We start from the raw sequence: 27,001 nt of genomic DNA, 5'->3' as shown, positions 1-27,001 counted from the left end.
AATCTCTTTGGTTAGAGGGAAAATATATTAACCTCGGCCTTTGGGTCAACTTCTAAGGTAAAGAAACCTTTGGGTTTGACTGTTGTTTGTGTGGTTTCTTTGGTCCTAAGAAAGACAGTGTGACATAATTAAGTATTGTGATATTGGAAAATAAGTACTGCTAGGCTGTTTCAGTAGCTCTCGTGATGCATCAGTGCCACAGAGTGGTTCTTCAAACTGAAGAACTTGCAGTTAAAGGAAGCCAAGTAACAACTGGAAATGCAGCGGTCAAATGTTAAAGGATACATTGGAAAAGAACTACCCAAACTGACCAGAAATATCCTGTTAAAAGGTGTCATAACAGCTGTAAAAAACAATCTTTACAGACATTCATTTGGTACTTGCTGCAATCCACCAATACAAACGATTCCTTTGTCCTCTTCAAACAGGCAGAAATTACTCACCTACATCAAGTCTAAACCAAGGGTGAGTCATATCCGAAGCACAAAAAAAGCACAGTGAAGGTCGTCGAAACAGCTTGTAAAACAGGAACACGTGGTTGCACTCTGAGGCACTGGTCTACTACACTTTTGCCATTTTAGTTTAAGGGCAGTGAAACAACTTTTCTTCATTATTTTTTCAGTGTTTTCAATTTCAGTCACGCTCTAATAAATTAAGAGACAGTTGGCTAATGGGGTATTCTCCACAAGACACAGTTTCCATGGAAAACTGAATCCTCAACTCAGAGAAGCTACATTTTCGGATGTTCTGCTCAAAAGAAAGCACCATGCTAGCCCTTAGAAATTCACATATTGAGAAATGCTTGCAAAAAACGTCAAGAATGTTAAAGCTGCAGAATGTATAAAGCAAGGAGTAACAAGTTTCCCAGCTAAACCCTCCCTGCAGTGTTAAGACAAACATGATATACAGACATGGCATAAAGATCTGGAAAATATATTTGAAAATTCTGATAATTATAAACATTATTATATATATATTATTATTACATATTGCAAATGTTTTAGTCATACAGAAGTAGTATTCTTCTTTTCATGAAATGAAAAGGCTATTTTCTTTCTAGAAGTCTGTTGCATGTGCTTGTATGTAAATTTCCATTTCCTAAGTCAAAAAAAGATGAAAATAACATCCAAGTTAAATTTTTCATAAAACTGACTGACAACACTTTTAAATAATGAATAGCATTTCTTCCTCTCATTACTTCATAAATAGGAATGTATCACTTCAAGTAAACATTTATTAATACAAGTTAACTTTCATGAAGGACTTCAAGGATTTCCTGAAATTAACCACTCCCATCTAGATAGAAGCTGTCAATAAACCTTGATTTGTTTCTCAGAAGACTCAATAAACATGCATATCGAACCTTATCTAATTAAAGCTATACAACAAGAAACAAACTAAATTAGGTCAGTCATTCAAACGTTAAGTATCGTGAACTATCTGGTGATGTTAAAAAAAAAGCAAAGGATGGTAATAACTTTAAAAAGCCTGGTAGCAACGCAGACAAAAAGGACTGTTATTACCTTAGAACGGTGTATGGTAACCAAAATGTAGGTGCTCAACACATTTTAAATTTGGTAGTATATCTCCCCACCTATGATTAGTACACCACTGGAGTGAACTATATTCCAAACAGCTTGATGGTAGTCACTGCTCTCTCACACTGTCCTATCACTTTTTTCAAGAGAGACTGGACTTCCTAAAGCAATTCCAAATAGTGCAGGGCACCAAAAAAGAGAACACATAAAAAAGTATAATGTAGAGCTACTCAACAAGAAGAAAGCCAGTCACTCATATGATGCTAAACCCTCCTATCATTCTAGGATAGAATCTTTCGAATTTGGCATTTAGAACCCGATTCATATTAAAGAAAATGATATGAGGTTCTACTGTAAGATGTGGTCACCATTTGTTTCTGGCGTTCAGCAAGTTCTTCCATTCATCCGTGAACAAACTATGGAGTCCTTTCATTCTTAGCCAAGCCCACAGTGCAGGAAATCTTCCAAACTAACATGCAACATAAAAGTAAATACTTCTTAATGGAAGGTCATCCATTTTGCGAATGCAAAAGAATGCAATCAAACACAGATGTAAAAAAAAAAAAAGGCAACTACTAATTACAATCATTCTGATTCTCGAACAAGGGCCATGTGATCACTGGATTACTGTAAGCAACAGTATCTGAAAAGAACCACGATACTGTTAGCCATTCTACATATATTTTCTATCTGCTTTAGCCAATACAGGGTCGTGGGAGAGCCGGAGCCTATCCCAGCAAGCAATGGCATATTCCTGTTAGGTTGAAACAGAAAAAATTCTCCCCTCCTTAGGCAATGCTCCTTGCCAACCACCATCATGTGTTAATAACTACGGTAAACAGGAAAGCGGATAAGGCAGAGGGATACATTTCATCCACATCATTAAGCATATGCTGCACTGACCTGCTTGGTATTGAAACAAGTGACGCTTGGCAGTCACTTCATTCTGAGTAGTTAAGGACTACCAAGTAAGAGAAAATATCACAATCCATTATATATGATTTCATTGCCTTTCATACAACAGTTACTATACACACATGTACGCCATCAAATCTGAACGCTCTTTACTGCAGTTCATGGACATTACCAATACATTTCTGAGAAAAGAACATAAAGACTGAAAGCGTCTTAACAAAGAGCAAGAAAAAGAGTTTGTTAAAAAAAAAGTCAACATTTCAAAAGATCAGGTCATTCTGACTTAAGCATGGTGTACGTCAAATAAAACATAACCAGGTAAAACTAGGACAAAGGTTATGCAGCGCTGGACAAAGCAGAGAGTTAATAGTTCATCTCTTTTTTTTCTTTCTGCTAAGATATAGATACTTCTGGGAGTCCACAGTCAGTATTCCCATCAGACACCATATGTCCACTTTATTTATTTATGTCATTAATGCTATCCTATATTTCACACAATGAAATTTTATGTTCCACACAATTTCTCAACTAATTAATAAAACGGGAAAGTATTTTCCCTTTGAAACGTTCAAAGTACTTTTTAAAGGCACCGATATCTACAGACAGATCTCCATGGTTCAGTTAGCTAAAGAAGTGGTTCTGACAATATGGTCACGCAACCAAGTGAGTATTGTATTTTTGTAACTACATCGCATTCAGTATGCTTTCTTTCCAGCCAGTCATGTTCAATATCCCAAAACCAGACAGACAGGTACAGCAAAGGGACATTAACGAATTAAACACTTTGGAATATTTGAAATAGTTAAGGTTCTGAATAATACTATATTTATACTATAACAGGGCAAAACTCAATCCAAGAACGTCATGAACTGGATGAGAATTTCTTCATCTTCATTGGTGCTCGTTGAAAGTATTTACCAGAGGTATTAAAGGTCTGTTAACCATTCTACACTTAATTAAGCTACAGAGATCACTGCAGATAGAAGCCACCTTCCGCCCTGCTGCTAATTTCAACCTTGGTTATTTTGCTCCAACAGGAAAAATCCCATACAGTGCCGTTATACATTGGATTCTTTCATTTGTGTTCTCCAATTTGTGTTCTCCAAAGCAATGTCTTACACTGTTCATTGCATGTTGGTGATTCATTAGTTATATATATAAAAAATGTAATGCTTACATTTTAATGCTGAAGGTGTATGTAAAATCTGAAGTTGAAAGAGACAATGATTAAAATCTACTGAACATGTCAAAACATAAATGTTTCGAAATATCTTCAATTTAATGTACAAATACAGTTTAGTAAGTGTACCAAATTGGGGAATACAAACGAGTTAATCAAAAAACAATCATAGGAGTGATTTCCCTTTAAAAGCAAACATTTTTCTTCCTAACCTAGATTCCATGTCAGACTCTGCTGTGATTGTTCCTTGTTAAGTTTCCTCACGACTCCCACAGCAAAATGTGACATTGAGGGCTCCAGCTCAGCTTCACTTGTGCATGTATCTTTACAGCTGTTGAAGTAAACAAGGAGACCTCTTCAGCAACACTGCTTGTTTCACTGTATACTGCCACTTCCTGAGATATCTGCCCTCCATTTTTCGGTCGTGTGTCAGAATATTAAATATAGGTGTAATTACTTTCTCCGTTACATCTTAAGATGAAGATGGGGAGAATTCTGAATGGAGTTATTGCAGAACGACACTATTTTACTGTTTCACATTAAAATGCCATAGTGCTTCATCTTCATTTGCACTTTCTAAGTGATGAGATAAAATACAGTACATGTATAAAGAAAACAATGTTTCCTTCTTGAGATCAAACAAAAAAAAAAAAAAAAAACTCTTTTTTACCTGTTTAGACCAAACTACCTAGCCATGATAGTCTGGGGTGTCAGAGAGGAAAGTATGATAAATGGGCCTCAAGATATTAATCTCAGAGTGCTCAAGTAGCGAATGCAGCTGTCTTGACTCCATATAAAACTGTCAAACAAGGACAACCATAGCCCAAACACAGCAGACGAATGAATGAGGAAAGGCATCTGTAGCACAAGGCTAAATGAAGGTGCAAAGACATTTCAACGTTTTGACACTTGCCTCAGCCAGAAAGATACAATTCCACCAATCTCTAATTTCAGAAGTGTGTGAGAGACACCTAGTCTACTTTTTCAAACCAACTTTCACGAATGACTAGCTCTCATTTTGAAATTTGCCATAATATGCATCTTTATCACTACCCAAATTGTCATGGCAGTAATTCCATTTTACTTTATCAGCAATTCAATTCAGTGGTGTAGACTGTATTCCACAATATACAGTTTCTGACAACAATTGCACATTTTAATATAAAAGCATTATTTATTTTGCTATGTTCTGCACAATTCTTACGATTTTATATAGTATACATGACTGTCATCTTGAACATCTTTATGATGGGCAGCACAGCACCAAATATTGCTTTACAAAGTTAGGGCATCCTTCAGCAATATCCATCAATGTGTTAAAAATGAATTATTCTTCCATAAAGGAACCTATCCAATACTGTACTTAATATTCTGCGAATTTCTGTGAATAAAATTATGTGAATTTAATTATTTTGCTAAACTGTTTATATTTTTATAGTTATTCTAAATGTAATGTATACCTAAAAAGTACATGACAAATGAATGAAAAGAAAATGTTTCCCCTCACATTTCACAGCAGTAGGGAATAAAGACAGTATCAATATTTGAGTCAAAGTTTGACCCACAAGTGAATGTTGCAACTGAAATGCCAAGCTGGTATTTTTAGTTATGAAAGACAAACCATATGTGAAACTGGTCGCTCTCAGTATTTTTCATCCACCTCCATGGCTCTGAACCTTTGCACCGTCCCTCTCTAGAGTCTGTGACTGTTTTGGCTGTGGGGCTCTTGAATATTTTTTCCACATATTCAAGAGCCCCAGAGATGACCCCAAGGCACATGGAAAGGCAGAGGTGGTTTGAAATGCTACCTAAAGAAAGGAAAGCCTGTTGTCATCCTAGGAGAAAGCCGAGGAGTGTGATCTGGAACTGCAGGAAATATTCCTGCAACATACATACTGTATGAATTAAACAGGTGTCGATATGCTGACATGCTAGACATATCTTTCTATTCTTCTACGTTAAAGAATTACTAAATAAAATGCCATATTTTCTTCTTTTTTTTTTACAATGTCCTCTTTTTTCACCTTTGGGTGTAGCGCAAACCATGTTACAATGTCTACACATGCACCTTTACTGTCATTTGTTTTTTCCTTTTAATTATATTAACAATTGGCTCAAACAAGGGAGCACAGAACATCCCTCTTTATATTCTGATGCAATATACAAAAATATTTTTAAAAAATCTTTACTTCTTTTAATGCAACATTCCACAAATACTCTCCGCTTGGGCCCGTGTGGTCCCAGCACACTAGGTTGTAAGGACATTGTGCTGATTACTTCAATCAGGGAAAAGAAAGTGGGGAGAAAGCACTGATGACTGGCAAATTAAAGATGCAAAAAATAAAGATGCTGTCTGAGTGATTAAAAGGAACCTTTTTTTTTTCCTATCAGGACAGCATCTTCATAAAAAGGGCTCGGGAGTGCAATTTTCAGCTTCCTACAAGTTAAAAGGAAGGGAAAGGGTTTTGTCAATCTAAATAAATACATTTTGTTTTTTTAAAGCTCCAGGTTGACAATCTTTCTATATCACGCTCAACAGCATTTGTGCAAGATCTGTTCAATGTCCAGAATAACTGTTTTGGGAGTACATGAGCCAATGCCATGCACGGGCTGTCAGAGTCGAAGACAGCTCCATAAGACATTGCCCATTAGTATTTAAAGTGAACTTCCAAGGAAAGTTGAAACCACAGTAAAGAAAACTATAAAAACAAGTATCTCCCAATTGGTTTACCTCAAAAACACACTAGAAGCAGTTCATTTATTGATGTAAAAAATGCCCCGCTGTACTGATCTGGCACCCTTTCTCAATGACTAATTTGCTTTGAGAAGGCACAAAATTTTTTGTTTAAATCTTGTATTCTAAAATCTACTTATATCATAATACCTCATTAGATTAGGCATACTCTTCCAATACCCCTGGCTACGGTCACTGCTCTAATTGCAGTAATCAGGATTCTTACTCACATTACAGATCAAATGAAACAGACTACATCAAATTAACTTTTCCTGGAAGTGCCCATAGGGCTAATTCTGCTTGCTTCTTGGAGGTGTAAAAAATAAACAGGAGGAGACAGCCTGTTTTTGGGTAAAAGTGCTTCAAGATCTGCGACAATAATTACTATGCATATCTCAGGCTATCAGAGCCAAAATTAATCATTTTCCAGATCTTAATCTTTTGAAAAAACACAACAACACTATCTTATTTAGCACAGCAAATATAAACTTTGTTTCCATACAGGTTACTTGAACTAATTAGCACTGCATTCACAATGTACTATTCTGAACAGATATTTTAAACAGACAAAAAAAACTGAAGGTGGAATTTGCAGACCCTTTCGCTACAACCTAAACATGGTTTAAACACCTGTCCTGCACATCCTGTAGAGGCAGATTTTTTAGATAGCCAGGGGTTTTAACTGACCATGGGCATGTTGACACTGAGGAAACTCACACAAAGGTAAGTGTCTGTCTCTGCTGATTAGAAAATGAGATAGGTCACTGCTTTTATCACAGGGCAGTCATGCAACAACCCTCTCCCTCTCTCACACACACATAAAATTACATTTTGCCTTGCAAGATGAGACACTCCTAGAGGGCTTTTTTTAGTTTGAATTGATGCCAGGTCAGACAAAATATACTCTCCCTTGACAGAATAGAACATATTATATTGTCAGCAACTGTTAACACAAAGAAAATTTTTAAACCTGTTTGTAATCAGTACCTTTGCTGTCACTCATCACAAAACAAAGTATTTGTTTCACAAGAGCTACCCACATCTGTCATGAGTGTTGATTGCCCCCACTGGAGTTTGCTGCATTGTAATCACTTCAAGAAACTAGAATTCAGGATTGCTTTTGATTCTTCTCAATGCTGGTTTTCCAAAAGAAAAGATGATTCAAATGTTACATTTTCATGAGAACCTTATGAGGCAAAATTCAAAATGGTGATCTTCCAAATAGTGATCCTTTTCACTTGAGTACATGGTGTTGAAATGAAAACTTTAAAATAAATCGAAACTTTGCTGATTGCTTTAATATATTCAACAGAAAAATTAGTTACAGCTGCTTTAAAAGCATTTATGCCAAAGGGATGGGAAACATTTCACAGAAAAAGTTTTTTCTGTAAAGCTCTTACCTGGTGCATTTAATTCTACAAAGCCGGACAAAAAAAAGGAAACCCTTTGAAGTTTCACAAGTTGAAGGGCTTTGTAGAAATATCACCTCTGTTGCACATTTCCTTCCAAGAATACCTGTTTCAGAACTTTAAAAAAAAATCAATTAAAAAAATCAATATTAGAATGTTATAAAACATCCCTGTGTTGCATTCGGTTTGTTTAAAAGAATTAAATAAATCAAAATCCCCGTTTTGTAACTTACAGGAAAAAAGTCAATTAAATTTCTTGCTGAAAAGGTAAAGGCTTTTCAGACAACTTTGTGCACTCTGAATTTCTGTACTGCTTTCACTTGTACTGGAATACATGGAAAGCTACCTTGTCTCTATACACAGTTATGGTTTGTGTGCATGTATACTTTGCAATTGATTCTGCTTTCTGTTCAAATAACATTTTGTGGAGGAATATGGAGGAAGACAGATTTTTTATTATTAGAACTATTCATCCAATGCATTTTCAGACAAAGTGTCTAGTTTTTTCAGCTTTTAATGTTTTTTTCTTCCCACGATTTTTAGTCAAGTACAAAAATAGACTTAGACAGGCATTCACACTTACTTCTTCAGAATGGCAGATTTTTTAACAAAAACACCTAAATGGCAAAAAATAGTGAGATTTTTTTGCCTGCTCATTAACATTTTAATTGACATTCTTTCAAGTCAATCAACACCTCTCTGCCTAAAGGACTGACAAAAAAACAACAGAAGACTGAATCCAACAGTGACAACAGCAAAGCATCCAGACGTCCTGAACAATGGAGGAAAAAAACTTCTGTTTTTGGCATTCTACCATAAGAAAGCCTGTTATGGACAAGAGCTCTGAGCTTAGGAAAAAACAACTATCTTTTAAAAATGTGACAAATATTTGGTTTGTGCCTCTCAAACACAAAGAGTTTTAAAAGGTCTCTTCTTGTTCAAGAGAGTACCACTTTTCTCTGTCACTGTTACCTATAACAGCACAATAATTAAACCCAAAAAGGCCTTTTGTGAATTTCATCACTAACTATCCCTCAGCAACTTTAAAAGACTACATTGAAGCTTAGCTGATGACAAGAACATTTCAACAAATTCTTCTAATGGAGTGTGGTTGTTTTAACAAATAGTTTTAATTTCTGAAAGTGCAAACCTAGGTTTTATTCTTACTCGTTACATATAAGTGAAATAAAAAAATAATTTTATGATGAGATGGGACATACAACCGTGTCAAGAGAGCTTCCATTTTTATACTAATAGGTATTTTCAGGGATTGTGAAAACTTTTAAAATGGCTGCTCCTTTTCTGCAGTCTTCAGTGTTACTCATATCAGCAGTCCAATCTGGCAGGGTTTATGAATCTATTAGAAAGATTAAATTGTTTTCATGGCCAACAGTACTATCACAGGCCAACAAAACATGCACCCCTAGACAGCTAACACTTGTGGGGTTTCTGTTAAGTCACTTATTTGCCCATTTCATCATATTAATGGCAGAAGCTATCACCCATCAGACTGGGGCCCCAGGGAGGTTAAACAAATGCTGTTTGTTCAAAGTCACTGCTGTAAAAGCAGGTACAGCTGAAGTCTACATATACAACTGCAAATCACCCGCTTGTCTATATCTCAGGAGTCCTGTGCCCTCCTTGGGAGGCTGTGTTTGATCACAGCATTTTTTTTCGGAACCATGCATGCATGTATTACATTTACAGTTTAATAAAACAATGCTCATTGAAACTGCCCAGGCTTAAAATGCTTACAAGGGCAATTAATTGAATTAATTACCCAGTGTTTACAATTAAACTCTAAGCCCAAAATCCCAGATAAATAAGCTTTATGCAGACATTATTTTCACTAAGTTAAACTGTGTAATTATGTAATTAGAGGAAATTAATTTAACAAACCTTGGTCATCCCTATGAGAATGATTAGTATCGCAACCATAGTACAGGAGATTATATGTATATAACTAGGTGACTATATATTGCTTAGAAACAAATTAAGTCACATTAATGTAAATCAATAGGCCACATCAATATGAAAAAAGTTGTCTGTATTACTTATACTTTTATAGGTCCCTGCCGTTGAAGATTTTTTTATGTTTGATAAAACTGATGAAGAAAAACATTTCATGAGATGCACTTCTAATCTCTCAATTTATATATCATATATTCAAGGAAATCTGCTAACATGCAACACAACACGCGTTATGGATATAACTAAGAAGCACATTTAGTTTTTAACTAGTTGCTTTTCAAGGTAGGTTTTTGTAAAACACTGACTAGTTCCTATGTTAAAACTGAATGTGTTAAATATTTATTAGCATTCATAGTTCTCTAACCCATCCTTTGAAAATAATGGTTTTGTAACAATTCAGAGATAAAAAAGACTAGGCAAGTTAAGAGTACATTTCAATTTTAATGACCCATCTAGTTTTATTTAATTAATGTGTTGAACTACAAAGTAAGAACTGTATAATAATGGATTGTTAATTAAAGCACTCTTCAAATACATTTTACTGTAATTTATGATAAACATTAAACTGGCTTTTTACAGTATAATAAAATTAAAAGGTTTTTGGGCCAGAAATCAATATGGAAGTTTAACTTAATGGTCTGAGGAAAACAAAAAAGAACAGGTCTTTTAAACCAACTTAACTCAATGTGTTCAAGACATTTACTCTTTCATCAAAATTGTTTTCCTAAACATACTGTTTGTTAAACTTGAGGAATTCAACATAATTTTTATTTGTAGCAAGAATGACCTATTTAACACCATAAAATACATTTCACACATTTGTTGTTTATACTTAACTACTGAATGTTCTACAAAGCATACATTACCCAGATTTACTGAATTGTAAGAATTAAGAAGGAAACAGCCACAAAAGGTGCCACCAATAATCTAATAAGACTTTGCGAATGCATTCCCATTAACATCCCTTATAGAGCTGGTGGGTTACTTTCTCATGCGTTAACAAAGGTTTATACGTAGAGTCTTACCCACAACCTGACAGAAAAGGCCACTGCCACTTGGTAATTAACTGGTGCTGACAGAATGTCTTGTAGTGCCATCACATGTGTTTCACGATAAAAGGAGTAGAGATTGTTGGCAGTATGTTCATGTCTGACAACACAGGACTGTGCTGGTGCATTTAAGGACTCAACTGGCATTCTGCACAATCAAATATTCACTTGCTGGGGCTCGGTAGAGTGCAGAAAAGCATGGCGCCAAGCACAAAGAGAGTATCATGGGAATTCAATCAGTCACCCAAGCAATGCAAAAGGCATCATGTCAAAAAAAAAAATCCAGTAGCTAAGCAGCAGTTAACAGCAAGACCAGAAAGCACCTTGCTTTAAAAGGGGCTTGAGTGACAGAACCACAGTACCCTCTTGTGGTGAAAAATTATTTAAACACATTAAAACAAACAGCTTTTAAAACGAACCAGTTTTAGGAGGTGGACACTGTAACAAAACCATCGTCTTGCGGAAAAAAAAGGAGCTTTTCACATCTGAATGCAGGCTGTACATCTGTGCCAAGGTTTGTATTAAAAGGTACCAACACAACATTGCTTTTTTTCTTCTTACAGCGGCACTTAAAATAAGAATAAAAACCACGTATTACATGTACAAAGCACAGAGATTTAAGAGATGCTCTGCATGCGATGCGAACAGCTGAAATAGCAGAGCCTGCCTCAGATAAAGTTGCAATGAGAAAAAAACTCCAATAAGATTCAGTAGGCTTTCACTCTAATGGTTTCACAGTAATAAAGACTGAAAATAAGAAGCAAACACACAGACTTACCTGTCACAGTAAAAAGAAACTGAATAGCAAATTAAGCTTTATTCTTTTTAATATCTATATATTTGGGCACTTCTACTATCGCAATCAGTTATTGCAAAAAATTACCTACAGTATTTTGAAAGCAGGTTTGGCTGATTTAAGCAATTTTATTTATTCATAGGGGATGCATTGCACACTATAGGCTCTTTTCTAAAATTAAGAATTTGTTCTTGGTGAAGTCAGTATTTGATATTTTCCGCTGTTTAATCTGGCAATTTTTCTTTAGTGGCCTGAAGGGATAAAGAGATGGATAAGCAGAGAAAGACAAGTTAAACAATGTTGAAAAGGCTGGATTATGTATTGATTAAAAGTTGAGCCTGTGTGAGCATCTCTGCTAATAGACAGAAAAAAACATCTGTAATAAGAAATCTGTCCTTTGCAATAGAGTTAATGACAGCCAAGAATTTGGTTAAAAAAAGAAAATGAACTAAAGTATTTGACCCATCCTATCATGTTGTTGAAATAGGGTTTTGTGACCTGAATCCTCTTCTGGCTCTCTGCAGCATCTTGTTTTTAATAAAAATAAATTACAGTCTACAAAACCGAGTGCTGAGAGCAGAATCACTGCTGTTGTATGTTACAAATAACTACATTAAAAGAGCCACATGCATCAAATAAATCGATGCACAAAAAGGTGGAGTTAAAAGAGGTCATATTCAGTAAAGAATAAATTATACTCCAGACATGCAAGGAAACACTTTGATAACACAGTCATTGCTCTTTACAGTCAAATAAAACTTTACACGTGCGTCACTTTGCAGATTGAAAACAACAATGAAATTGACAATACCACCCCCTGATTTTACAACCTTTCAGACACCAATGCTTCAGGAAAAAACTGGACGGCAACATATGAAAGAACAATAGAACAGGGTTATTTCTGAGGCAAGTACATGACTATCGTTGCCAGCGCAACCCCAGCCAGGAACGGGCTGCTGAAGATTTGAGTCACAATACACTCGCAAACCCAAAGAGCAAGTCAATGTCACACCTCAATCTTAACCTCAAAGCAAATTCTGGAAAAATAAATAGAACAGATGCAAAACAATATGCAGATTTCAACAATACACAAGATACTCCAGTATGGATGGTGAATTAAAAAAAAAGGAGAGCAAACACACTTCTGAGGAATATGCAAATAAGCGAGATGTATACCCTCAACATTCTGGGAAAACAGTACTTTTGCACAACAGATATGTTTGAAAGAATACCCCCTTTTCTGGATCATGCAGCTATCTGGAAACAAATCTGAACAATGCTTCGAAACCTGAAGGAATTCAAGCAAATGGAACCAGGTCCAGTCGCAGAAAGACCTGTGGAAGTAGAAGTACCAGTGATTTACCCTCCATCAATAACATTCAGAGAACAGAAAATGACTAATGAAGATTGCATAGCTGGTGAGCCACAGCTGCAGCAGAAGGTTATGAAAGACAGCCCGAATGACACACAGTGTAATAACAACACACTATGTTTGTCCCAACTCCTACGAAAGTGTCAAAGGCCAACGGATAGGTAACTAAAGGAATGTTCAACACGGGCACAATGATAATTGAAAGTTTCCTGCAAAGCGGGACATGTGAAGAAAACTGGTGATACTGTACAGTCATCAGGAACAAGGAGTACACAAACACATTCTGCAGGCTCTTCATGTAAGGGGCAGCACCGCATGCTGGGTAAGCCTCTGGATTCATAACTGATGGGTTACGAAAGGGGAGCAGCATTTCTGGCAACAGATCCTGTAATAGACTGGCATCCCATCAACTGGGGGGGAAGTCACGTACTCGCCCATTGCTTCATGCTTTGAAACTAGAATGAGCTCTGGTGTAATGAGCCATTGTGTGTGAATCAAACAGAATTACCCATCTAACGTTCCTAAAACATTGCTGAAATGTAGGTTTTATATAGGGTATGTATATCACAGGCTGTAGCTGCAGGTACTATACTGGTTTACCCATATTAACACTGTGAAGCTGTCCACATTCTGGAGTGTTTTTTTCCCCCAAGGAAGGTGTACTGTGAGCTGACTTCTCAGAACATATGTATCACCTCGCAACCCTGACTCGAAGGTTTTAGTGAGCAAGCTCTAAGCTCGTGCACCTCACATCTTTTGTTTTGAATACATTTCAATGTGTACCCATTTATAAAATGCAAAACAAGATTGCTTTGGTCTTTGAGAGAGGCTGAGACGTGCTCTGGTTGTCCTATATAACCTGTAATTTGTTTTTGCGAGTACAATGTTTTTCTTGGGGGTGGTGACTTGTTGGACACCATACCTGCCAAAAAGAATGCTTATGTTGCTTCTATAGAAAACCTTCTGGAGCTTTTCTGAAAATAAAATAAAAAAAGCATCACAAATCCTTAGCTTCTGTATTGCATACAGTTCAAGACAGAAGTTCTACAAGGGATATGAAGGTTGTTTTTTTTTTCAAGTACTTGAGTTTCTCATTCAGACCCATTTGCAAAATGTGTCCTTCATGTATATGTAGTATGTACTTTATGTATATATACACATGACTGTACATTATTGCAGCTTTGATGGGCACAATGTTGCCAGCATTACCATGCATGTGTGCCAAGTCACAGCCCACCAGGACTGCTCTCTCCCCAGCACCATTTCATTCGTCAGTGAAGCTAGTTGCTGAACATCATTCTGACATACTTCTGGTTTGTGGAACAACAGAGGCTTCCAGTTTTCAATACAATGACAGATGCTGTATATATTGATAGATTTGATATTATTTCATCATAAAAGATGCTTTCAGTAGTCACTACTGTCCAACCACATATATGATACTTTATAAGATTTTCCAGTTTTTCCCTGGAGAGATTTCATGCCATTTTCAACACTCTCCTCCTCAACTTTGATGGCTGCAGGAGTAGAGCTGGTCTCATAGGCACATGGCATCCAGGTTCCACAGAACCCATGAATCCATGAGAATGTGCATAGTCAATGACACAGGCTATATGTCTTCAGTTATCATGGTGGACAACTCGTCAGCTTTATCTGCATAATGACCACTACCATTTTCTCAAACTCCCAGAAACAAAAGGTCAAAAAAGGGAGAATGCCCTATTTTTCTGCAATGTTTTCACATGAAACCAGGATGTTTTAGCATTGGTGCCATACTATTTACATACATCCTCTCTGTATTACTATATTGCTATGAAGTCCACAGCTGACAATCAATGTATTTTTTTGGACAATGACTCAAAGCTGATCTACGTTTCAACAGCTCCACGTTTAAATCTGTAGGAACTCTGGTTACCAAGATGTAATATAATACTTCATCTTGTTCAAATGTTTGCTTTTTTAAACCAGTTTTTGACCAGGTCACAACACAAAACACAATATGCAGGCAGAAAAACAACAAGGGGCACATTAACGAATGACACTTAAACCCCACTAACCCACCTGTCACATTTTCACATGTATTGATTTGTTTTCTGTGTAAAGGTGCTATTAAAGCACCATGGAATACAAGTCTTACCAACCTTTATTAAATGTTACCTCCAATGTACAAATGGTATAATCGTATTTAATGTTTAACACTGTACATACAAAAGGTCTACATGATCAAATTACCAATAAAAGTACTGCTTCAATGGAGTACATGAATTTTACTGCCAGTTTACTTGCCCTAAAACAGTGTTTTCATAAAGCTGGCAATTAATTTTAAGTATTTTCCTGCTGCCCTGCCAGTCTTTGATACCAATAAGCTGCCGTGCTTTTCTCCAAGGTTAGAGATGACAGAATATTTCACGCGTTAATAGTTTGTTTTCTCGCCTTGTTTGTGAATTTAAAGCACCATTTCCCCGTTCTCCAGAAAGAAACACCCTTTCTACCAATGATGCATACAGGTGATCTGATTAGCCTGGGTTTTCAAACGCAGTGGGAATGACACCATGCACATTTCACTGTCCATCAGAGCGGCAACTTTTCACAACGAGCATCATAGATTTCCGCTACTTGCGCACGACTGCAACAATCACAATTTGTTTTGTTTGTTTGTTTTTTTTCAGACCAAACATTGAAGTTATTTTTTTCCATCATTACTGACCCCGATTTCATACAATCTTGCTATGAAGTCCCAGGCGATATGATCGCAATAAATGAAACTGCCAGAGGGCCTTGGAAGCCAATATGCCTGTAGAACAAAATTAATTATCTCTGAGCACTGGTGAAGCTGCTCAACGAGCTTTTCGTTAGTCCAACAGTATTTTGGCACTGCTGAGGAAGGGAAGACTGTCAAGACTTTACAGCACTTCTGGAAAGCACTGCGATATCACACGGCAGGGTTTCTCCTCGCTAATGAAAAGAAAATTATTTAGCACACTGAATATTTTACAGATGAACAAAACAAAAGACACATGCTGCAATGAATGTGCATGAACACAGGAAAAGTAAACCCAAAGAAGTGCAACAAACAAAACTGTCCAGTTATACAGAAAATAAGCAGATATGAGAACCGGGGGCTATCAACTGAAGTTTTTTATTACTTAGTTGGAAAAAAGGGACATAAATGGCCCTAAAGCCGAATTCCCCAAGTCTTTTACCCTCAAGTGCAATAGTCCATCAGGTTTTATAGGTCTCCTTAAACCATAAGCAATTTCAGACCTGTGTAGGGAGGGGCAAATGGGCCTAATTAAGCCAATTTAAAAGTTCCTCCTGAGGTCTTGTGCTGTTGATGATCTAAGGAGACTTACAACAAAACCTGCTTGGAGCGGCCCTCAAAAACCAAATGTAGGGAGCCTTTCCCTAAAGGATACCGGCCAGTGCGACTCAGTGGGACCACAGCCACTTTTCCCGATGCATCGGACATTTTCCTTTAACACATGCACAGCACATCCAGAGTAAGGAGAGTTTTAGCATGACAATGAAGGTACAGGGTAGGTAATAGGATAAGGTGGCAAGGTGAAACAGAAGGGGAAATCTATTACTGGTAATATGAAAGCCATTATAGGCTGACATTGGTAAAACATTAACCGCCAAGAGTAGCTGCAGAACAAAAAGCATCAAATCACCTTTGCAGTTAGAGCATGGGATTGTATTTCATGTTTGAAATGCCTTATTATAGAGGAAAAGGGATTTTAAAAGCACATTTTAACAAAAGAGTTTTGCTACAGATGAATGCTCTTTCAAAATAACAAAAAACCTAATATAACCCCCCAACACACACATTACAAATATATTATCCCTTAATAACCCACTCCCATCCTAAACCAAATACTTGAAGGTTTACATTAGAGTGCATTGGTTGTGGAAAAGGTAATTTGTTATGTACATTACAGAAGCCAATTACAAGCCGCTATGGCAATTTCCCTTCCTGTTATTAACTTTAATCAGCAGGCCCCTCTGATCAAAGTAAAAGATTCAGAAGACTTTCAGAATTCTCATTACCAACACGACATACCTATAATAACTGCAAAACGACTCGCACAGCTGTGATGTGAGCTATTAAGTTATTAATAAGATGATATGGTAATAGAATTTGATAACTACATTAATGCAGTACAAAACTTTTCTTTTAATTTGGAAATCCTAATTATTTTATTTTTTATACCTCCCAAGTTAGGAGCTTCCAACTGTTAATCAAGAAGATTTACTAGTACCACCTTCATCCCATCAAGATAAGATTAGATCACTTTATTGGCCATATACAATTTCTTGTATTAGGAATTTTTAATTTGTCTTTCCGCATACCCCAGCTTGCTCTCCATGAGACACACAGGCACACAGACAGGGAGAGAGAAGCCTGCGGTCAGAGCGCAGGGTCAGCCATTTATACGGCGCCCCTGGAGCAGGGGCCCAACAGAGTAGAATTCCTCTGCCAGGCAGCGGGATACAAAACAGGCAACTTTCCAGCCACAGGCGCAGATCCTTAGCCACAGAGCCACCGCTCCGCCCATCACTACAAACTCATCCTTGCTAGAAGGGTGTACTTCTCAAGGCAGTCTCCCTGTTAAACACCGGGAGCCTCACAGTGCCTGCAGCACAGCTAGGTATCCATTAGTTGAAGGAGAGGTCTAGCAACTGTTGCTTGGCAAGACAATGATGGTCTGACTTAACAACAGGCTAACAACATAATCAAGACATGAGCCAGCAATTTAAAAAACCTTGAGGTCCACATGTGCTCTAGACAATTGACTTAAGTAGCTGGAAAACACTACAAAGCCTCCCTCTACACAAAAACACTAACCATCCATCAATTTTCTAAATGCTTTTCCAGTACAAGGTCTCAGGGGACAACGGAGACTAACCCAGCAAGCAATAGGTGAAAAGGCAGGATACACCCTAGACAGGACGCCAATCCATCGCAGGGCACATACAGACACCGACACACACACAGAGTCACACCAGGGCCAGTTTTCCCAGAAGCTAATTAACCTGCCAGTGGGTCTTTGGACTGTGGAGGGAAAAAAAGAGCTCCTGGAGGAAACCCATGTGAAAAAGGAGAGAACATACAAACTCCTTGCAGCTAGCACCCTGGGAACAGAACCCAGGGCCCCAGGTAACCAACTACTCCCATCGTGCTCCTCAACATATCCAATATGCCCACTCAATATGTCCCTAGTCTCATCACTTGTAGTCTTGAAATCATCACCTTTTTTCTGATGGCCAATGCATTCCCCGCCCCCCCTCGGTTTTAAAAGCGATGAGGTGTTTTATTTTATTTAATAACAGTAAACCATTAGCACTTCTACATCAATTAGTGTCATTGTCAATTACCATTCACTGCACTGCTAAGAAATTAATTTCAATAAATAAAAATCAACCATCTTGAAGGCGATTATAAACCGTTATACTCATAGGATCAACGCACTCAAAAGGCTATGATTGTAATTAATTGCCATATTATGATTTAATTTCATGATGCCTGCTGTTGCTCAAGAAGCAGGGCCTATACTATAGCCACACAACCTGCCTGAAAACCGTGGCAAAAACGCAAGATATCCCAGTATTGTATTTTACCCACTATCACATAGATAAGTTCATTAAAAGCCTTTTTTAAAATCATAAAACAAAGAATTGTGTACTACCTGTACAATCTCCATTAATCTGCTTGAAATTATAGAACATTTTTTATTACTACTTTTACACTTGTAATTGTACTTAACATGGTGGTTATTAATGACTTTGAATTAGACAATTAAAAGTAAATTGGATCTTTTATGTAACAGTGTATCATACAATTTTCTTATATAATAATGTACAGTATATATTCAATTCTATTATACAGTGCAAAAAGAGGCAACAAATTCAGGTTTACTTTAGTATCCATGGTTATTTCATGGGTCACTAATAATCACATAAAATCTACATTACCGTTAAATTAAAAGTTTTATTTAAAGTTATTAGGCTTCTCAGTTAGGGACTTACGTATTTATAGCATTAATAAATATAATCCTGTCTACTTTGAATACGTCTTCTAAACTTTATTCTTATAAAAATATTATGTTATAAATATTAAGTTTTATGCAGTAGAATAGATTGTCGCTATATCCAATTTAATAATTTCTAACATTTCAGGAATAATGGCATTTATTTTATGCTGTTGTGCTTCCTCACAAAAACATTGAAGGATGAAAAAAAGACATTGAGACCTGCATATAGAAACGATGAACAGAATTAAGGGGCACTTGATTTTTAAAAGAAAAAACACAGAGGATTTAAATTAAATCCACAGAGAAAGCCATCTTAACAGTCAACTGCATCTGGTCATGGTTCTGAACTCATTTTTTCTACATTTAACATTGTGTAAGATCTTAATTCTTTGTGATAAACTAAGCTTCCAAACACAATGGATTAGTGACCGGTAAAATTGTCTGATAGATTGTCCAATCACATTTGGATTAAAGTGTATCATTTCCCCACCTGTTTATTAACTGCCCAGACCACTGCCACTCACAGAGAAAAACAAATATTTGTATGCAATGCTGAACACAAATAAGATCTATACTCTCTCAGAAAGCCATGGATCAATAATCTGCACAAGTCAACCCAGTCTTCATCCTATTTAATGTACTGACAAGCAATATAGCTTAATTAAAAAAATAAAAGCCTATAATTTTAAAATGTGTACTTTGTTTCTGTCTGTTATTAGAATGGAGCAAAGCAACTTACTTTCAGCACCATCTGTGAACAGCCAGTACACCATGCTTTCCAAATGGTAGTGGATAGTGTCAAGGACACACAGTGACTCCAGTTTGCAGGATAATTGTAGACTACTACACCACCAAGGAGTTTTAAGGGTGCTAGGACCTTCTTCCCTCAGCCACAGGTTCTCCTATAACCTTCTCCATGAGTAAACTAGAGTCGCCAACACACCCTCCGACAAACACAAGACAGTTAGACCACATAAGTGTAGTTTAATTCCTGTAAAAACTACAGCTTATCACTATGTCATAAGAAAATACACAAAATTGTGCATCTCCAAGGAACACACACACAAAGCAAACATTAACGTCATGGCCTCAGGTAACCCAAACCAAACATCCCCAAAAAAACAAAAAAGTCCAAGAGTACCATTCTCACAAATAAGCTCTAATATCCTGGGACAGAGAGACACATCTTACTTCACCAATGGCCAATAGAGGGCTCTCCAGACCAGACGGTTCTAAACAATATGGTCTCATCATGCTCCCTCTACCCCATCTCTCTGCAACCAACATAGGGTAGTGGGAGGAAAACAATGCCTGGGCCTTTCTCTGCGGAGTTCCCACCTTATCTCCAAGTCCACTCCTGAGCCCAGTCGTGCAACCTGCATCCCACATCCTCTCCCCACGCTTTCTCTGACGGGGGAGGTTGGACGTAAACAGAACTAAGAATTGATCAACGAACTGACTATATAAAGATTGCCATTGTCTATTATTCCCCTGTTCTTCAGTCTCAGGACAGTTAAACCCGTCCTGCAATCCAATGTCACTTCTGAACTGCGTGGTCATTTATGGGCGTCTACAGAAACTGTGTGCCATTCAATCTTTGTTCATTGGCTCCTGCCCCACTGTTTGTGCCCAGAAGGCTTGAAAACCTTGATTAGTCTAGCACATCAAACCTGTCAACACTGCCAACTACATGCAAACAAAGTCAATATAGTTCCCTAGTTACTGACCTACTCCTTCGTGGCCGGAGTTGTATACTAAAAACCCATTTTCAGGGGACCAGGTAACAGCTGTTGGAACCCTATTGTTATTGTTCAGACTTGATATCTTCTGCTGTTATTTTCAAATGCCTATGAAATCCATAAATGAGGAAATTTGGCAGGAGTCTAAAGACAAAAGGGAAGTTTTCCAAGTGAACATTACCCCAACGAGTCATATGATCTGAAAACCATTTTGGCAAAGCTTGATAACACTGCTGCTCTCAAAACTGAAATTGAACATCACAGAGGTCTGAAACTTGCTGGGCCACATTATGGCCCTGTCCATGATTACTCATCAAGCAACTGGTCATTTGGTTTGAATACCATCTTGATTAGGAAGAACACAAACAAGTTCTGCTCTCAAACTGTGAGGCAAAACAAAGCGAAAGTTACTCACACTGCGAAGAGTGTTCAAGGCAAGAAACCATCTTAAAAAACAGTCTTTCATGAGACAATCAATTTGATGATCTTGGTATATAGTGTGCCCAGTACATGGAACTTCACGCAGTCCCACAGCTCATATTAATCCATGTTGATTGCGGAAATTAAGCTGATCTGTCATGTGTTCTAGTTTAATTTTTAGCGTTAAAGTTACCCAGAAACCTAACAGCAGTGTACCTCATACTGTAGATATTCGATTCCAAACAAATTCAGATCAACTGCAGCAGATCTAAATCCAGTAAAATGTTCTTCAAAGCTAGAGCCACAGCAGAGATAATAATCTTCGTCTTTAGGCCAGATTTCCACCATCAGGGACTACAAAGTGCTTCCGAACATCTGAGGAGGCGAATCCCTTTCATCTTCCTCTTGCGGAATGGAGGACGCAGAGCAACAGGTGGTACAGCGACCGAGAGGTCATGAGGGTGAGGGGGCGCGAGAGTTACCCTAAAGGAGTACTGAGGGAATCCATAAGGGCTACTTTCTATCCTGAGGCCAACTCTTCTATAGTCTGATCAGAGATGTGAGGGGATTTCTTTCCCCTGGGCAAAATCCTCTATAAGCTCTCATCTCTGAATTTACCATACACACCAGCTGAAAGTAGTTGTCAATGTAGCTGAAGTTACTGAGATGTTCAAACCAAAGCATGCAGGTTCAGTGCATGACAAACATCACACAGCTTTCTACACAGCTGGATGAACATTTATTTTCCAAGTTTAATTTTATGTACCATTTCTTTTTTTCTTCCGTCATACCCACACTTCAAAACGGCAGTTTCAGATTTAACAAATTCCTCACTAATTTCCCAAAGGCCTCTTGAGGTGTGAAACATACAAGAGATCATCTGAGGTTCTATAAGTTTGTTACTCAATTATTTTATCATGTCTGTAGTAATGAGGATAAGGTTTGCAATATTAAAGTATACTTTAAAAACATGCTATGGACACTCAGTCAACTAATTACTACCTATTATACCCCTCACTTATTTTCACTTAATCAAAAACGCTGCTTGTTTAATTCGCTTTGTTTAATTCTCCAGATACGTAAATCTGCTTATTTTTCACCTTCACCATTTTTAACTGCCTTCAAAGTATTTCACTGTTTTGTCTCTACTGTTGTAGACACTTTATTTGTGAAAGAAACACAAATGTGTTCAATATGAAATGATCAAAACTGAAATAGAAGCATTTGATAGACACTTCTTAAATTTTTCAATGGGAAATACAGTTTTCAGTGTTTGACAATGTCCACATTGACATTAGGATTTTTTTTAACTCAATCCAATAACTCCCACACCAGAAACCACTGGATCTTTATCGAGTTGCTGCTGTGCCTGTGTAAAACCTAGAAGCATGCTGCCTTCCGAACTGATCAAATTTAGCATATTTTATCACTATTAAACTAATCTATGCTTTTTTATAGAAGAAAGTTAATTCATTTTTTTTCCTTCTTGTGTTCCAACATTCAAGAGAAGCAGAACAAATGCAAGGAAACGCAAAAACTACCATCTGCTTATCACATAATTACTGAAAACATAGTTTTGCAGAGATCCATAGCAATTCAATTTTTCCTTCCACATTCATTATAGTCATTTCATTTCAGATGTGAAAGGCTAAAACAAAGTCTGCCTGGTATGCACACGCATCACCTCCATTCTCCAAACAAGAAAGCCGTTTCCATCAGTTTCCCCCTGATTCCTATCAGTGATATTTAATTGTACTAGCGCTGCACAAGATTTAGCTCAGCGGAGCCTGGCTCAACTGAATCGCCTCTCGGCTGTTATGTGAACTGGTGAGCCAGCTTTCACGGTTGCTTCTTCAGCACTCCCTTATGAAGAGTGATTAGCCAAAAAGCACTCAACATCTCTGGAATTTGTTTTCGTTTCTCCAGCTGCACACAAATTTCAGCATTTAGTTTCTAATAAAGGAGTCCACCTGGCAAAAACAAACGCTGCTCAGGAGAAGCTCAAGCCCAGGCATAGGCTGAATTGGATTTCAAAGGCTGGAAGCAGCATCTACTCAGACACACTTCCGAAGCAGACGAAGTGCATTTCCATACTTTTGATGAACTCTGCTGCTACTGATGAAATACAGAGATAATCACATTTACCAGCAAAAGAAAGGTCCCAGTAGGGTGTATTTCTGTCCAAAAGAGGTCCAAAAACCCTGTTTCACCTATGAAGCAATGTGATACGACCAGTTGTCTGAAAAGCACATTTCCTACATTATATAATATTTTTCTTTGTGATTGTTTTTAGCCATCTTGTTTTCTTCTTGATTTAAAAAATAAAAGCCCAACTGGAACAGATCCACAAATTTAATATATTTAAAAAAAAACAAATCCTGATGATTTTGCATGTTTTTTTTTTATTTGGTTTATTAACCCTGTTTTATAAGCATGAACCTGTGTTTAAATCTATTAGTAGACCCCATACCGCACTGCAGTACCAACAATGATCCTACATTCAGTGAAGGGTCGGACAGTTCACCTTCTGAATAAATTCAATGCACTGTCACTGGCACTTTGACAAAGCCCATTAAACATAGCTCAGTCTAATGTCTGCAATGGACCGTTACACTGTATGTTTCTAAAATAGCAGTTTAAATGCCGAGACAGAAAGGAGACAAAGACAGAACAGAGCTTTAGAAAAAAACTACAACCTTGGTTTTTACATATGCCAGCTCACTTCATTACTATGGCCCCAGTAGCATACAGTAGCTTCAGCTAGATATCATAGATGACTTTATGTACTAAAGATATCAAATTCTGTCACTCTTCAAGGGATTAAAATGCACAATTTTCATATGCAGTCAATGCAATACATTTCCATTCAGATTTTATAAAATTCATATGATACAAAATGTTCAAGAGCCATGCTTATTGAAAATACATCCATGCTATACTTTCTACTGATAAACGAAAGGAAAAAAAATACAATTCTACTTAGTACAACTGTCTTTGACATTGAACTTGTTGATTTCACAAATGATTTCTGAAGCACTTACTGTAATATTAATTTCTAGTCTGCAGTACCCATATTCTACACAAGAGGGCAATCTAGCTATACAAACAGAATCATAGCCTGACCACAAAAAATATCACTGGCTTCTTCAAGTTGTACTTTTACTAAGAGCATGGTGCATCTTACTTATGTAAGGTTTTATTTTGTTGTCTCTGTGTTCTGTGCATTACTCAAATTAAAATTAAAAAAAGTCACGTGAAGAGATTCAGGCTGAACAAAACAAGATATTACTGTCACTACAGATATAAGCAGACGTTAAAGTACTTCATAATTGAACACTGGACCGTTTACTCATTATATTAAACAATCCACTACTCTTCGATGTATATAGATCTGATCTAAGGTTAGGATCACTAAAATTTGTATACATTTAAAAAAGGAGAAAAAACTTTTTTATTCAATGAATTTTGAAAATATGACTTGGAAAACAGCCAGCAGAATCAATTCCAGAGACTCAAGTCTCATATTGAATGACAACCCAGATATGCAAACACAGAAGCTCCTGAGGGCAAGAAACAGATTTTGACTGAATTGGCACTTTTTGAAGACCTCTAGGAAGAGTTGAATAAATGCACAATGAGAAACACTTCACGTCAAATATAGAGTTACCTCTCACACATTATTTCATTATATTAAGCACACCTGTGTAGAAGCCCTTGGTTTCAGTGTACTTGGTTTCCCTTATTTACCCAGGTGTTTCCATTTTATTGTCCACTACCTGTAGATGGACACTAAAACAGGACAGTATGTCAATGATCGAGATAGATATAATCATATAAAGCAACTATATTGGTTACTGAGGAACTCATGCAGTATTCCAGCAATATAATAACTAACCCACCTCAACATAAAAGCATCAAACAAGATCCCTGAAGGTGACTTACCAGCATTCACGATAGCATCAACTTCAAGGGTAGTGATGTCTCCTTTGTAGAGGGAAACTTTGTCACTCAGATGAAATGCTGTCACTTCAGACACTTCTTCTTTATCTGAAAAAAACAAGCCTGAGTGAGTCCTGTACCAAAACTGAAGTAAAAACTGAAAAATTAGACTGAATTCAGATCGTTCTAATCTCGCCTCAGAGAATGTCCTGTAAGGTGGCCAAATCCAGTCCAGGGTTCATTCTTATCTGGACTCCTTTTCACTCAACTACTCATAAAACAGAACCTCCAAACAAATTTCAATACAAACATGGGATTTCGCGGAGGCAAAATAATGTTGCGAGGCCAGAGCTGAAAAAACAGAGGCTTCCTTGAAAATAAATGTTTCTATCGTATTATGATGATACCATATGGAAATAATTTGCCAATTGCTCTATAGGACATGCCTAGAGGTAGGCAATGTACATATTTAAAAACTTCAGCAAAGGTCTTCACCGAGCCAACAACAGTATGCACATTGAGTTACTAAATTTAATTTTGGCACAATTAAAACAATATGCACAACAACTAAGACTGTACAGTTTATTCAAAAGTAGACTGAATATCAGAAGGTAAAGTCTCAACGAACCCTGTCCACTCACACAAACATTGTTAATCACTATAAGGAGACATTTCAAAATGCATCTTGGTTAGAACTTTGACAGGCAATTCCACTCATTTCTGCTAATCACCATTCACCTCCACAAGCTACTGCAAGTGGATGAATTCCTAAACTGAAAATCTGCAAAAGAGCAGAAATGACTAATGACGGAATTCTACACTGTGCAAGTTTCAAGGGTGGGCTGACATCTCTTGCACACTGAACCCTGTTACTCGAACTAGATTTGACTGGTAATTTCAAATGGTCCTTTTCTCTGCTGCCCTGTGATTGACTGGTCCTCTCCAGTGGCAGAGCTCAGTTGTGTTTTGTGCCCTGCGCTCCCAGGATAGACTCTGGAAGCCACTGGTCTCTCCAGGAGGAGAAACTCGATAATAACAGATGGATGTTCAACAGCAACAAGAGGGAAACAAGAGATCAAAGGAAGAATTGATCAAAGTTATTTGCAATCAATGTTAACATTTACTTGTTATACTTAATCGTAATATTGTATTTCTTTTTAAATACACTGCTAAAGACTTCATGCTTCTCATAGTCATTCCTCAACAGCTTTCAATCTAACGCAAAAACAAATCTTACAGTACCAAAGAGCAAGGTAGGAACATTTAATGTACAGTACACAATGTATTTTAAAAACAATTCTTGAGCGAAACTGAACTATAAAGTAGGAATCTGTAACTAACACGCAATTGTTATATTATATATCAACACCTCAATGACATGCTGAATAAAATTCACATGATGCAACACTTTCAGGCAGGGTTAAACAAAAACTGGAACTACCTGTAACTCCAGAGTCACACAGCTTCAATAAGGCAACGTTTTTACATAATGAACTGCCAGTTACTTTTCTTTTCACTAGCCTCTACTTTTGGAGTCCCCAGATGTCATCTGAAACATGCACTTCCTAGCCATCTGCATCTTCTCATGCTACAACAGTACTACTAGTAGTGCATGGAGCTAAAGCAGCAAATTGGAGACAACTATCACAAATAACATTGCAGTGGGATCACTGCTTTGCTACTCAATCCAGCAGGAACCCTATATCATTCAGGCCAACTATAGGCAACAATTTGGGATATTCCAGTCAGTCAAAATTATATCCCAGATTAAAACTGGAAATGGGACTAGAGACTGTCATCACAACACCCTCCTTCACCAATTAAACCACTTATGAGCCTGTAATCACGTGTAATCACGTGTACTTCATCAGTAGGATGAGGTCCAACTATCTTGCAACAAAAGACAG

General features: G+C 37.2%; 1 protein-coding gene across 2 annotated transcripts in view; it reads right to left on the bottom strand.

The window, feature by feature from the left end:
- The window catches only part of macrod2 (mono-ADP ribosylhydrolase 2), a 597,178-nt gene that overhangs the window by 560,749 nt on the left and 9,428 nt on the right, over positions 1-27,001 (bottom strand). For both annotated transcript variants that reach the window (XM_088609520.1, XM_088609521.1), the window contains exon 3: positions 25,098-25,202. In XM_088609520.1, coding sequence (XP_088465646.1) covers positions 25,098-25,202 — 105 coding nt within the window. The remainder of the gene's footprint in view (positions 1-25,097; positions 25,203-27,001) is intronic.

The sequence above is a fragment of the Lepisosteus platostomus genome, chromosome 17, assembly GCF_059453375.1.
Source record: "Lepisosteus platostomus isolate fLepPlt1 chromosome 17, fLepPlt1.hap1, whole genome shotgun sequence".
Taxonomy (NCBI): domain Eukaryota; kingdom Metazoa; phylum Chordata; class Actinopteri; order Semionotiformes; family Lepisosteidae; genus Lepisosteus; species Lepisosteus platostomus.
The sequence above is the reverse complement of the archived record's forward strand: the minus strand, read 5'-3'. Positions and strand labels throughout refer to the sequence as shown.